The sequence below is a fragment of the Rhinolophus ferrumequinum genome, chromosome 6 (genome assembly GCF_004115265.2).
Source record: "Rhinolophus ferrumequinum isolate MPI-CBG mRhiFer1 chromosome 6, mRhiFer1_v1.p, whole genome shotgun sequence".
Classification (NCBI taxonomy): domain Eukaryota; kingdom Metazoa; phylum Chordata; class Mammalia; order Chiroptera; family Rhinolophidae; genus Rhinolophus; species Rhinolophus ferrumequinum.
Genome location: NC_046289.1, coordinates 23127519 through 23141003, shown reverse-complemented (window position 1 = coordinate 23141003; position 13485 = coordinate 23127519). Strand labels below are relative to the sequence as shown.

General features: G+C 46.6%; 1 protein-coding gene across 2 annotated transcripts in view; it reads left to right on the top strand.

Annotated features, from left to right (window-relative positions):
- Positions 1–13485, top strand: part of FLVCR2 (FLVCR heme transporter 2) — a 52731-nt gene that overhangs the window by 34180 nt on the left and 5066 nt on the right. For both annotated transcript variants that reach the window (XM_033109402.1, XM_033109403.1), the window contains exons 4-9: positions 6284–6351; positions 7837–7940; positions 10949–11059; positions 12141–12246; positions 12393–12504; positions 13086–13141. In XM_033109402.1, the coding sequence (XP_032965293.1) occupies positions 6284–6351; positions 7837–7940; positions 10949–11059; positions 12141–12246; positions 12393–12504; positions 13086–13141 (557 nt within the window). The remainder of the gene's footprint in view (positions 1–6283; positions 6352–7836; positions 7941–10948; positions 11060–12140; positions 12247–12392; positions 12505–13085; positions 13142–13485) is intronic.

Here is a 13485-nt window from a genome sequence, read left to right as displayed (position 1 = left end):
GAATGGGAGGTCTGAGTTTTGGTGTCAGCTCTGCCAATTACTGAGTGTACCGCCTTCACCCATCCTTTGTCTCTCGAATTATTATACCCCCTTCAGAAAATAGTAACATTTGTTTCCCATTGAAGTGCTCTGAATGGAAATGAAAGCTTTTTTTTTTTTTAAATGTTATTGGGGAATATTGGGGAACAGTGTGTTTCTCCAGGGCCCATCAGCTCCAAGTTGTTGTCCTTCAATCTAGTTGTGAAGGGCTCAGCTCAGCTCCAAGTCCAGTCACCGTTTTTTAGTCTTTAGTTGCAGGGGGAGCAGCCCACCATCCCATGCTGGAATTGAACCGGCAGCCTTGTTGTTGAGAGATCGCACTCTAACCAACTGAGCCATCCAGCCGCCCAAAATGAAAGCTTTTAAAGCCATTGAGAATAAAGACACTGCATGCATCCACATTTGCCATTGCCTTGAAAAACATGCTGATTTCCTACATTCTTTCATTGTTCTGAACTACATGTCCCTAAGAAGGGAGTAGCTCTTCATGCAGCTGCAGCTGGGATATCCAGTATTGTGTCTATAGAGGCTTTCCAACTATTTCTCCCAGCTGCCAAGTCAGCTGCCCAGCACTGAGGTGTAGTGACACTGTGAAGGTTGAGGACATTCCAGGGTCCATTTGAGTGTTGCTGGCTTTTCCCTATAGGCTTCTGGCCACACCCTTAAAGGTAGGTTTTAGAAATACAGTAAGGATCATCCAGTTAAATTTGAATTTCAGACAAACCACAAATTCTTTTCTACTATAAACATGTCCTACTCAATATTTGGGGCATATTTATGCTAAAAAATTATTTGTTTATCTGAAATTCAAACGTAACCAACCGGGTGTGCTGTTCATTTTTTCCTTTTTTCTTAAATCTGGCAGCCCATCTTAGAGGGAGGCGGTGCTGAGGTTGTGTTTGATGTTGCCAAACTATCACAGGAATAAGAAACTGCCTCTTCCTCTAGTAAAATGCCCGCCCCCTCTTCCCCTCCCCTTCTCCAAGTTTGGCAATGCAGGAAGATACAGGCTGGAACTAGACTCTCCCAGAGTCTAACAGAGTCCGGTGGGGCTGATCTTGTTATGTATATCAGCAGTGGGTGTGGGGTGAAGAAAATGTCCTTTCATCTATGGCGATGGTGTAAGAACTGCCTTGTTAAAAAGAATTATTGGAAATTCTCCTCTTCTAAAGAATGTCCTCAAAGGGAATGCTTTTCCATGTTATCGCCCAGCCTTGCCTCCAGTGCTTCTGAATCATCTTCCAGTGTTAGGCATCTAAACCCAGAGCCTCAATGTGTGTCCCGAGGACGCCTTCCCTCGGGGCTCTCAAGGGCTTTCCCATTGCCCCACTTCTGTGGGCCTGGGGAGGGCATTTTGTGCCTCCTCTAAGGTCCTGGCTTAAGAGTCAGTATAAAATCCTTGTGATTTCCTGGAACTTTGCTGAGGTCAGGCTGGCCCTTTAAAACACAGGTTTACTGCAAGTTTAGAAAGGACAAGAGGGAAATGAACACAGAGTAACCAGAACCCAGAGACAGGATTTGGGATCGGTGTTTCCCAGGCTTGCCTGATGACGGAATTCCCTGGAGTGCTTGGTTGAATGTGTGCATAGATTTCCACGCCTCTCTTCTGGAGATTCAAATTCCGAAAGTCTGGGTCGATGCCTGGCAATCAGCTTTTAACAAGCATTCTAGGTGATTCTGGTTTGCAGCAGGGCTGAGAACCTCTCACATAGGTGTGTTATGGGTCATTCTCAGGGTCTTGAAGTCCAGGCCTACCCCAGCTGCCTCCATGTGGAGTCCACCACCTAGCCTGGGCTGTTCTTTGATTTTCAGTATTCAAGGCCATTTATTTCCAAACTCCAGTGAGTTTAAGAAATGCCCAGGGTTTTGTTTGTTTATTTGTTTTTGTTAAAATGCAGATTCCTAGCCCCATTCATTCTAGGACATTCAGATAGTGTGGGCCCATGGCAGGGCCCAGGAATCTGAATTTTTGAACTCTAAGAACTTCTAATGCCAATGGTCTCTAGACCAGTTTACTGGTCTTGACCAAGGAGAGAAAGACTCGGAGTGATGATGAGTCCTTTCTGCCTTCTTAAAGCCCTCCTCCTGGGTGACTGATACTGTTACTGGAATCTCGGTCCTTCTTGCCAACACAGTGAAGAATCAAAGGTCAGCAAGCTGATGAATATGCAAACATGGTTTATTAGTGATACATTCTCAGGGAAGAGAATGGGCCTAGCCGAGGTGGGGGAGAAGGGGAGAGGAGGAGAAGGGGGAGAGGGGGCACAGAGAGGTGGGGGGGGAGAGAAGAGGGGAGAGAGAGGGCCAGAGAGAGAGAGCCCTTGTCTCAAGAACTTATAGTTTGCTGGGTGGGGTGAGGGAGTTACATATTGATTTGGGGGGGAAAGTAGTGCATGCTCTTCCACGGGAGGGCGTGACCTCCTAAGATGGGGGGAGGGAAGTCTGTTGACTCAGACCTTGCTCCAGACCACCTCTTGTCATCTGTTGTTGTAAAAACAGGTACGTGGCTGGAGGCAGTTAATCAAAACTAGTTATGAGCTTTTTCTGTGGGCACTATGGACCCCCTTCCACCCCTCCTCCCCCTACATTTTCTGACATCTACCTGACAGTACCAGGAATGACCAGGCCTTTTAGGGGAGATCACATTCTCAGAGGAATATGGCCCTGACCCAGCAGGCCTTCCTTGCTGGGGATCATCGTACCCAAATATAGAACAGTAACCTGTATTCCTGTAAGAGGTACTCAGCACAGGGCAGAGCAAGCATTCTGTTCCTGCCGTTCAGTGTGGGACACTGAGCCCCTTGGTTGGGGCAGTGGTGTGGACTTGCGCTGTTTATTAACTGTGTCTAGTAACCTTCAATAATATGGAGGAACATCTAGAGTAAAGATTGATTCAGAAACCGTACATAAGCTCCTAGATCCTCTAGGGTTGGACTGTAGAAACAGTTGCAAAGAATGGCAGCTTTCCACGGTGAGCCCCTGTACCCCCCGATTCCCTCCCTTCCTATCTCCTATCTCTGCCTTAGCCCTGATTCAATCTCCTGGCTGCCTGGGAACTGGGGATGGCTACTGATAACCCACCACACAAGTCTAGCTGAACCAGTGGGTCTCAAACTTGAGCACTGTAAGAATTGCCTGGAGGACTTGTTCACACACAGATTGCCCACTCCCAGAGTTTCTGCTGCAGTAGGTCTGGGGTGGGGTCAGGAATTTGCATTTCTGACAAGCTCCCAGGTGGTGCTGATCTGGAACCCACTACTTTGAGCTCCCATGAAAGTGCTCAGCTTCAATAGCATAGGTCAGCCAGCTCAGGACTCTGCTTGCTCTGCCTTTTCCAGGATCACAAAAATGCTGGTGCTTGAGGTAGGGTGTTTTGCTTCCAGTCCTCCTGGATAATTTCCCTCTGTTTCCAGGAGATTCTGTCCTCTTCATCCCAGTTGGGCCCCAAGCTGAGAGCAGCCTTTCCACCTGAAGCTGAGCATGACCTTGGAGGGGTCCCTTTCCTCTTGCAGTGAGAGGCTCTGGACAGAGGCTGAGAGGGGCCCAGAGAGGTATGAGGAGCAGGACTGGGGGCTGCTTTCATCATTCTCCCCGCCCACATTCCACCCCACCACCCTTTTCAGGAATGTCACTGTGGGCCCTCTTGACTCAGGAATGGAATTTCCAAGTGGTTAGATGTGTGATATGGAAGTTAGTTAGTTGGGTGTACTTGTTGGGTAAAACGTTGCTGAGAGCCTTAAAGTTGTGGCGGGAAAAGCGGTTATATGGAAAGTAATCTAATCATAAACTCCTACCTGGGCAAGTCATGGTGGGTAGTCACGCCCCTGGCGTATAACTTCTTCATTAAAAGGCTTATCTTTGCCGTAAGCAGCCCTGTCCATTGTTTCTGTGCATCTAGGTTAACACACCTTTGAAATGCTCCCTTTCAGACCCCTCCTCCTAAGTGTGACCACTATCAAAAGAGCACAGAATCTTAACTATCCTGTAATCCGATCCCCACCTTGCTTTCTCCCACCTTCGTGTAATCTTCCTTACTCCCCTCCTTAATCTCAAATGCATGAAAGAAACTGCAAACTGTAGTTTTCTGAAGCATTTTTCTCAGTCTGTTGCAATCTTGCTTCCAGGCATATCCTCTGTTTGACTCAAATACATTTTTATACAAGTTCTCTACAGGTTTGGACGTTCTTATGTCGACAAAGTCCTCATGACCATTGATTGACCTGGCAGTTGTAGTGACATTTGGTGACACTTCTTGGTTTGCCAACCCACTTGGTTTGTCGACACACTCTGGAGGTGGCACTGAACCCAGACTTGTTGTAACCCTGAGGTGACCTACTGCAAGAGGTTGGGATGCAAGGAAATTGTCAGTAACCTGCGCTGGGGAAATGGTTGAGAATCAGTGTTGTGAGGGTGTAAAATAGACTGATAAAGAGCGAGGACTCTAGAGACATATAATCGGGGTTCAAATCCAGCTCCGCCACCTGCTACCTGTGTGATTGTGGGAATGGTAACTAAAACTTCTGTTCCCATTTTTCATGAGAATTTGAACTTCAGTTAATTTTGTATCTCCTTCCTTTGGGAACCTGATAAAGGGAGTAAATCAACTGCATTTAGGCAACATTACTTATGATAAAAATGACCTCTTGTGATAAAAATGATTGCAACTGGACTGGGGGAATTTTTAATATCTGGTAAGAAGCCATTCTTTGTGCTTTGCTGAGTATGGTGACACTTTCACTGGCCTGTCCTTTATGAGGACCCTGGAAGCTATGCCTATGGAGTTGTTACAAACTCTAGTGACTCCTGTCAGGTGTTAAACCAGGGTTGTTGCCATGGACCCACCTTTCTCTGCACCTGAGCCATCACCTTGTGGGCCAAAAGAGAATAGCCTCTGTATGGTTTGATGAATGGGTTCTATGGACTGGCCCCACTGAAGAGGAACTCTTAAGGCTGCCGTGTCCAAGAGCTGCGTCCTATCTTATACCCTTTTAGGTGGATCTAATGTAAGTGTGCCAGTGGTAGTCTGGTGAGCCTCAATGTTTAGTTAAAACTACAAAGACCCCTGGTGGGCATTACAGAGAAATCTCTGTATTTGTTTTTAAACTGTGTACATTTTTCTCATCTATAAAATGGGGATGATAATATTACCTACCTTTTAGGGTCGTTGGGAGGATTGTAAGGTGCTTAGAACAGTGTCTGGAACATTAGTATGTGCTGCTGCCACCATCATCATCGTCACTGTTACTAGGAAGGGAGGGCAGGAGGCCCTTTCTCCTTTGGGTCAGTTCCAGTCTCATCTTAGTTACCAACTCACTGCGTGGCTTTGGAAAAATGACCTCATTCTCTAAGCATACAGGTTCTTACAGTATATTCTAGGTTTTCCATTTATTCATTGAATGAGTCAATGAATTAAGAGAGTCAACTAAATGCTCTTTAGGGTCCTTTCTGATTTCAAATATAAGATGTTGTGTGACATTGAGAAGAAAGCTGAAGGAGGGATGGGGAAAGAGGTGAGAAACCACCTGCAGAGGGAGTGGTGTCAGGGATCCGAGGTCTGGAGCTGTGTGGAGAGGAAATAGGTCATCAGGAGGAGGTGGAAGGTGTCCAGTAGTTCCACTTATGCCATAGGTCTTAGCCAAAGCTTAAGAGAGGAATGTAAATGGTTCCTTTCTGGGAGTAATATTTTCCAGAGCCCGTGTTTCCAAGGCAAGGTTAAAGGGATCAGAGGGCAATGGTGTGGGCTAAGAATAGGTTGAAATGGCTACCGTGTTTCGCCGAAAATAAGATCTAGCTGGACCATCAGCTCTAAAGCGTCTTTTGGAACAAAAATTAATATAAGACCCGGTCTTATTTTAGTATAAGACCGGTTATAATATAATATAATATAAATAATAAATATAATACAATAATATAATATAATACAATATAATGTAATATAATATTGGATCTTATATAATATAAGGCCGGGTCTTATGTTAATTTTTGCTCCAAAAGACGCATTAGAGCTGATGGTCTGGCGAGGTCTTATTTTCGGGGACACGCGGTCCTTTTGGTTGTTTTGGAGTGTTTCGTTGAGAAAAACTGCCGAGTAGCCTCACTCCCTGGGTTTTTCTTCTGTGAGGATACCACTCACAGTGGCCACAAGGGTGAGGCTTTCTGACCTCCCAATCCGTTGGCGGGAGAAGTTAGCAGTGGCCCCGGCAGAAGGCTGACCCTAATGCTGTGTTTCTCCCTCCCTCCTTAGGTCTGAATACGGGTGCTTTTTATGCCTTGTCCACTCTGCTGAATCGTATGGTGATCTTGCACTACCCGGTAAGGGAGTCCCCTAAGCCTGCTGGGCCTGGAGAAAAGGAGGTTTCTGAGTCTGTCTTTGCAGGAGCTGGGGTGGTGGTGAACTCTTGGCTCCCCCAGTTCTAGGCAGCATGATATGTATGGTGGTCTGCTTATAGGATTTGGAAGGCAACAGCCCTGGGTCTCAACTCTAGCTTTGGTGGCACTAAACTATGTGACAAGCTAATGAGTGTCTCTAAGCTCCGATTCTCTTTTCTGCAAAAGAAGCATAATTACTTATTGAAAGATTATTTTTAGTATTACAAAGTAAATAATATCTTGTGGGTATATGTATTATATATATGTAAAGCATATTGCATGGTACCTGGCCACACAGTAGGTAAACATACACGAATGAGGATACATGTAGAATCGCATGAAATCTTTAATTTGTAAAATATGGGCAATGTTTAATTTTGAACTCTTATTCAACTGAAAGTGTTTTTTTAAGTGTGTCCAGAACCAGTGAGGGCTGGATGCTGGGAAGGGGATACTGACTCTCCTGGAGTCAGGAATCCCAGGTCTAACCATCTTACCAGAGGACCACGGGCTCATAGTTACATAGGTGGAAGGGGTTCCAGGTTTGGAGTTTGATAGGTCTGAGTTCAGATCCTAGCTTTGGACTTAATAAATGCCTCATAATCTTAGACTAGTAGGTTAATCTCACTGTGCCTCAGTTTCTTCATCTGATTCCTAACATTATGGTGGGGAATTATGAGAATTAAATGATATAATGATATACCATGTTTCCCCAGAAATAAGACCTAGCCAGACAATCAGTTCTAATGCATCTTTTGGAGCAAAAATTAATATAAGACCTGGTTGTATTATATTATATTATATTGTGTTGTGTTGTGTTATGTTATATTATATTATATTATATTATACCTAGTCTTATAGGAAAATAAGACCGGGTCTTATATTAATTTTGGCTCCAAAAGACGCATTACAGCTGATTGTCTGGCTAGGTCTTCTTTTCAGGGAAACATGGTAAAATCCTTGGCATGGTGCCTGGCTCATACTAAGTGCTCAAAAATATATAACTGTTATTTTCCCATCCCTTTTGGCACCAATAATTCAAAACACCTAAGTAAGGATTATTTGGATATACATATTTCAGTTTCCCTATCCGTAAAATAGGAATAATGATAAATAAAAGAGTTGCTGTCAGGATTACGTTTAAAAAAAATTCTATCTAAAAGTGGTGTTAAGGACAGAATTTGATGCATCCCAGCATCCAGTGTTACGCACACACATCTGGGGTTATGTTATGTTGGGAGGAGCAACTATTCTCAGATTTTCTGCTTGCTGACAGTTGCTTGCAGGCCATCTGGACCTGATACTTTCTGAGACTTGGGTCTCATGGAGCCTGAGTTACTTGACTTTGCCTCTTCACCTCATGGTGACTGCACTCTGTCTGTGTCTTGTCCTGTCGCTGGCTGATTGTTGGGGCTGTGGTTTTCCCAGGGGGAAGAAGTGAACGCTGGAAGAATCGGCTTGACCATTGTCATTTCGGGAATGCTTGGGGCTGTGATCTCAGGCATCTGGCTGGATAGGTCCAAAGCCTACAAGTAAGTGACTCTTCCTCTTGGACTGAAAATGGGGGACCCACTTTTGAAATGACACATTCATTAGCCAGTTTGGGTGCGGCAGCTGAGTGGTCAAGCGGGCAGTTCAAATTTAGCTTCTCTGAGCCTCAGTTTCCTCATTTGTAAAATGAGGGAAATAATACTTGCCCTGTGAGCATCTTAGGGAGATTAGAGACAGAGGCCATGAGGCATAGCAAAGTAGCTATGGAAGGGGCAGATGGGGGAGAAATGAAAATGAATGTGGAAAATGTCAGCAGTTGGAAAGTTTGTGGAAATCCCGGAGTGGAGATGAGGGGGTGATTCCACTGACTTGTTCCCACGGCTCCCTCTTGGACCTCATGGGGTTAATCGCAATGCTCTATGCTTACTTTGGTTTGTAGTGTATTTATTATCTTATAATAAATATGATAATTATTATTAGTATTGCTTTATTATTGCTTAGACATTGTTGGTAAATATTGTGATGTGCTTTGGGTCTGAATGCCCAGTGCATTTCTAAGAGCCCAGAGCAGTCTTTCTAAGATTTTAGTGTATGTCAGACTAATCCAGGATGCTTATTAAAACTACAGATTCCTGGACCCCACCCTCATGGATGCCAATTTGGTGGGGGACTCTGCATTTGTGAAAAATACCCGGGTGCCTCAATTCAGTAGCCAGGCTCAGAGAAAAGACTGGAAACAGAGACCCAACATCCTTCCTTTCTTATCGCATCTTTTCAGTGCTCTGCATGCATTGTATGCTCAGTTAATGCTGGCCAGCAGTGCAGCTACCAGGGTTGTCCTGCGCGGCGGTCTGGGCTGCTTTGTCAAGGCCTCCAAAGTTCTCAGTGTCTGGAGGCGACAGACAGTGGCAGACCTGTTCTCTGCCACACAAACCCACTTCTGTGAGGCTCTGGTCAGACCAGGTCTCGCTCTGGCTGCCCTTGTCAGAGGCCAATTGAGGCCATCACCGGGGATGTGGCCGCCTGGCTGAACATGATGAGGAACCTGGCGTGGCTTAGTTAACTGCTGGTGGAGCTTGGCTGCTGTCTCGTCTCTGTCATTTGTCAATTGCTTGCTTCAGCCAGACATGAGAGCAGTGAGGACTGGCCATCCCCAAACCAGTGAACAGCACTGTCTCTGTTTCCAGGGCTTGCTCTGTGGCAGGAGAAGGAGGGATTGGAATGTTGGCTGGATTGGGATGTGGGCAGCCAGATGATTCCGATGGAAATACAATGAAAGGGCTGGGGAAGACTCTTCAGTATCTAGATGGCACCAGTTTCTTAGCATCACTGGATGCGTCAATCCTGCAGTCAGCATGAGACATCCTTCTCCCTGCACTACTACCCAAGCAGAGAAAGGATGAGAGAACTCTGTGATCTGGTCATTTTGGTGCCAGTTCTGTTTTTCCTTAAGGCTCCGAGATTTGTCCTGTCTGGTTTGGAGGCTGGAAATCGGGTGGTCAGGTCGCTTTCTCTTTGAGACTACAGATCATTTTTCTAGCTGGGTCAGTGGTTTAAGATGAAGCTGTGGTTTAACAGATATGGCAAAAGATGAGCCTGTGGGGTCAGCGAGAGAGACCGGTATTCATGAAGTTGCTTTCTGCAGGGTGGGTGGGACTAGAGGGGAGCAGGGTGGAGGAAGGACGATGCTCCTCTACCCAGCAGCTGGGAAGCAGCAGGTGGGAGGCACATCTTCCAGAGGCTCTGACCTTGAGCTTTTCCAAAGCTGCAACCACACTGTAGAGTAGCATTCCCAGTGCAGTAGTAGAAAAAGCACAGGGTTCAAATTCCAGCTTGGGGTTCCAAGCTCAGCTCTGCATTTACCTAACAGGTGACTTTGGACAACTAACTTAACCGGTCTGAGCTTCTGTTTCCTCATTTGTAAAATAAGGGGTAGTCATCCATTTCTCGCAGGTCTCTTATAAGGGATGAGTGAAATAATAAATGCATGTAAAATGCGTAACAGAATTCCTGGCACCCAGTACATATGGGTATTAGTTTGATATTACTGTAATATACGTATGTCTGCTGATGCCCCCCTCCACTCTGCCCCCCCGTTTCTGCCTTCAGGGGAGATGTGTGAAGGCTTTAGACCTTTGTTGTCCAAGACCTGATGTTCGTGGCAAGAGGGCAGGGGGATGTACAGAGCTGGTTCTCTGCAAGAAGTAGGACAGGAGAGGAATGAAGGTCCAAGCAGGAGTCAGGGCCGCAGCAGAGTCCAGAATGGGCCCCATGGGAGGAGATAGATGTGTGTGGAGGGGCAGCCTGAAACAAACCAACACATTGCTGGTGGTCCTTCTCAGGTGACCAAAAGGGAACATGACAGGGGAGTGGATGGAACTTTCTCACTTTGGCTCTGGAGTCAGGCACTTAGTTCAGGGCTGGAGAATGTTCTCTCTTAGTTCCTGCTGTCTGGAGTGGAGTAGTTCAGATTCAGCAGGAAAAGCTCTGCTGTGCTCATGAAAGTGGCAACAGGAAGAACGCAGAGATGACAGAGAGACTCTAAAAGTTAGATCACTTCTTAGCATTGTCATGGGCCTTGGGGCAAAGGAGACACACAGAATTGGATGGCTTCTGGAATAGTCCTGCACGCCACTGCCACGTGACCACAGCTGATGTTTGTCCTGGGGATGAGGAAGGGAAAGGGCTGTGTCCTTCTTTCTGTGAGTAGGACGTGACAAGTCAAAGTGCAGCTTGATATTGTGAGCGTTCTGCAGAAGAACACACACGAAGCAAGATGGCTGCAGACTCTCCTGGTCTGACCCTTTGTAGTAATAACCACTAGGTAATTAAATAACTATCTGTGTGATCATTGGTTCAGTGTCCATCCACCTTGTGGGCAGAAAGCTCTATGAGAGCAGATGTCCCAGCACACACTGCAGAGGACTTGACACACAGCCGGTGTCCAATAGATACTTGTAGAGTGAATGAATAAATGAATGAACAAATGAGTGAATGATTCTATTAAAGGCAGAAGTATATGATTCAACTTTTTTGTCTCTGCTTGTAGGGAGACAACCCTGGTGGTATATATCATGACTCTGGTGGGCATGGTGGTATATACATTGACCTTGAACTTGGGACACCTGTGGGTAGTGTTCATCACAGCTGGTACATTGGGGTAAGTTTCACCTCTAACATGTTTAACTGGAAAGCACCATCCCATGGCTCCCAGAGTTGTTGACATCCTAGGAAGCAATATTGATACCCTTGCTGCCATCTCATTGATTTCTGTGGAGATATGGAAATGGTACCCAGAGGTCTTGTTTAACTGTAGCACTTGAAAAGGCCTCCTGGGGCTTCTAAGCCCATCCATGCTGTTGGGATGGAGTATGTTCTTCATAGACCTCTGGGAGGCTAGGACTTGTTTAGAATCTTTTTAGCTCTGCCTAGGAAAACATGGGGTCACAGGAAGTACACAGGTCTTAGGATCGGAAAGTCTGGGCCCTGGTCCCAGTTCTGCTGCTGATTATCTATTAGATCACAGGCTCGTTACTTAATCGCTCCAGCCTCAGTCTCCTTATCTGTCAATGAATGTAAGAGTTGGCCTACCTCTACAAGGCCTACCTTGTAGAGTTGTTGGAAGGATTGAGAGAGATAACAAATGTGAGCACAGCAAGAAGTGTGCAGATGTAAGAAATTACAAGATGTAAGAAATTAGAGTTCTCTAGACCTGTTATATGAGAAAGCGTAGGAAACAGTACCCCTCTCATGGGTACTCAGCTCATGTGTCAGACAGACAGACAGACAGACAGACCTTCCCAGCTGGTGACTCTCTCGCGGGAAATAAGAAGGACTCTGAGCTCCTCCTTCCAGGCCCGAGAGTCACCGAGAGGCTGTTCAATATCCAGAGACTTCCCATTCCCGGCACAGGGCCTGCGTACGCATGGCACAGGGTCTCCCAGCTGAGGGCGGAGAACTCCAGGTATCCCCACCCTGTCTATAACTGATGGCTGGACATAGAAGTAGGGGACCTGCAGAAGCCCCCTGAGTACAAAACCTCCCTATGAACTTCTTCCTGGCCTGCAGGGATCTCTCCTTCCTTGGTAGGCCATCTAGGGGTGGTCTGATCATTCAAAGGCCTGGCATGTCTTGATGGGTAGAAACAAAACGGGAAAAGGAGTTCTCAGACAGAAGGTGGGCTCTCCATCCTTCTTGTGTGAAAACTCCCCGTCACCTTGTTTCTGCCATCTGGCCTTCAGCTTCTTTATGACTGGCTACCTCCCGCTGGGCTTTGAGTTTGCTGTGGAGCTGACATACCCAGAATCAGAAGGCATGTCGTCTGGTCTCCTCAACGTATCTGCCCAGGTAGGCCTTACTGGATGGTGGCTCCGTAGCAGTGGCTCTGTTCCCTGCCCTGCTTGGCTGGCACAGGCTTTGCTTTATGGCAGCTCAGCTCTACTGTGGGCTAGTTGGCTGGGCCGTTGTTTCCAGTCTTCTTTGTACCTGTCCAGGTATTTGGGATCATCTTCACCGTCTCCCAGGGCCAGATTATCGACAACTACGGAACCATGCCCGGAAACATCTTTCTGTGTGTATTCCTGACCCTCGGAGCAGCCCTCACTGGTGAGTTGGGGCCTTAGGACGAAATGAGGCTCGGTCTGCTCATGGGCTTAGGCAATTTGGGACTTAGTGTCATGATTGATCGTACAGATCAGGGGTGCACATGCAGAACGGGGTTGGACTTGTCAAGAAATCTGTTTGGGAGGTAATAACCTGTTTTGGTGGAATGAACCTGGGCTTTGGAGACAAAAGACCCTCGTTTGAATCCCAGACTATGACACTGACTTCCATAGCTGTTTGACCTTGGGCAAGTGGACCAACCTCTGGGAACCTCAGTTTCCTAATCTGTAAAATGGGTGTTGTGAAGATTAGAGCAATGTTTGCCAACTCGCTGGCAAATATAAGTGATTGTAAATGAAAGCCAGTGTCATCCTTGGCTTCTGCCTGTCAGGGACAGCAGTGATCTCCAGGCTTTATCAAGTTGGGTGACAATGCCCCTAGCTCCCTGGAATATGTGAAGTAGGTCAGGGATACCTATGACCCTTAGGAAAAAGAGGGCTCCCTCTCTTGGATGAACTTGACCATTGGTCTGCTTGATAACTCTGTGTCTCTGTTGCTCTTCTTTTTTGATCTCTCGACCTCAGCATTCATCAAGGCAGATCTCCGGAGGCAGAAAGCAAACAAGGAAACTCCTGAAAATGTGAGTATGTGGGAGCTTCGTGGGCTGAAATCCGGGCTGAGGATGTGGCGGCATGGGTAGGGGAAGGGGAGATCCCAGGGTAGACTTGTTTTGTGGTTGGCAATGAGACCAGCTCAACTCTCACAAACATGGCACTCAGAGAGTTTCCTCAATGGTGTTTCAACACTGCTTTTCTGCTGCTGTTTCCTGGGCTCTTCCAGCTTCCTTCCCTTCTCTTGGCCCCCCTGCTCTGGTCCTCAGAGCACCCCTTGGATCCTGAGCCCAGCCCGGAGACCCTGGTTTCACTGCCTCATTAATGGGCTTTAGTGGCCAGAGAAGAAAGGTGGCAGCCTGGCTTGACCATT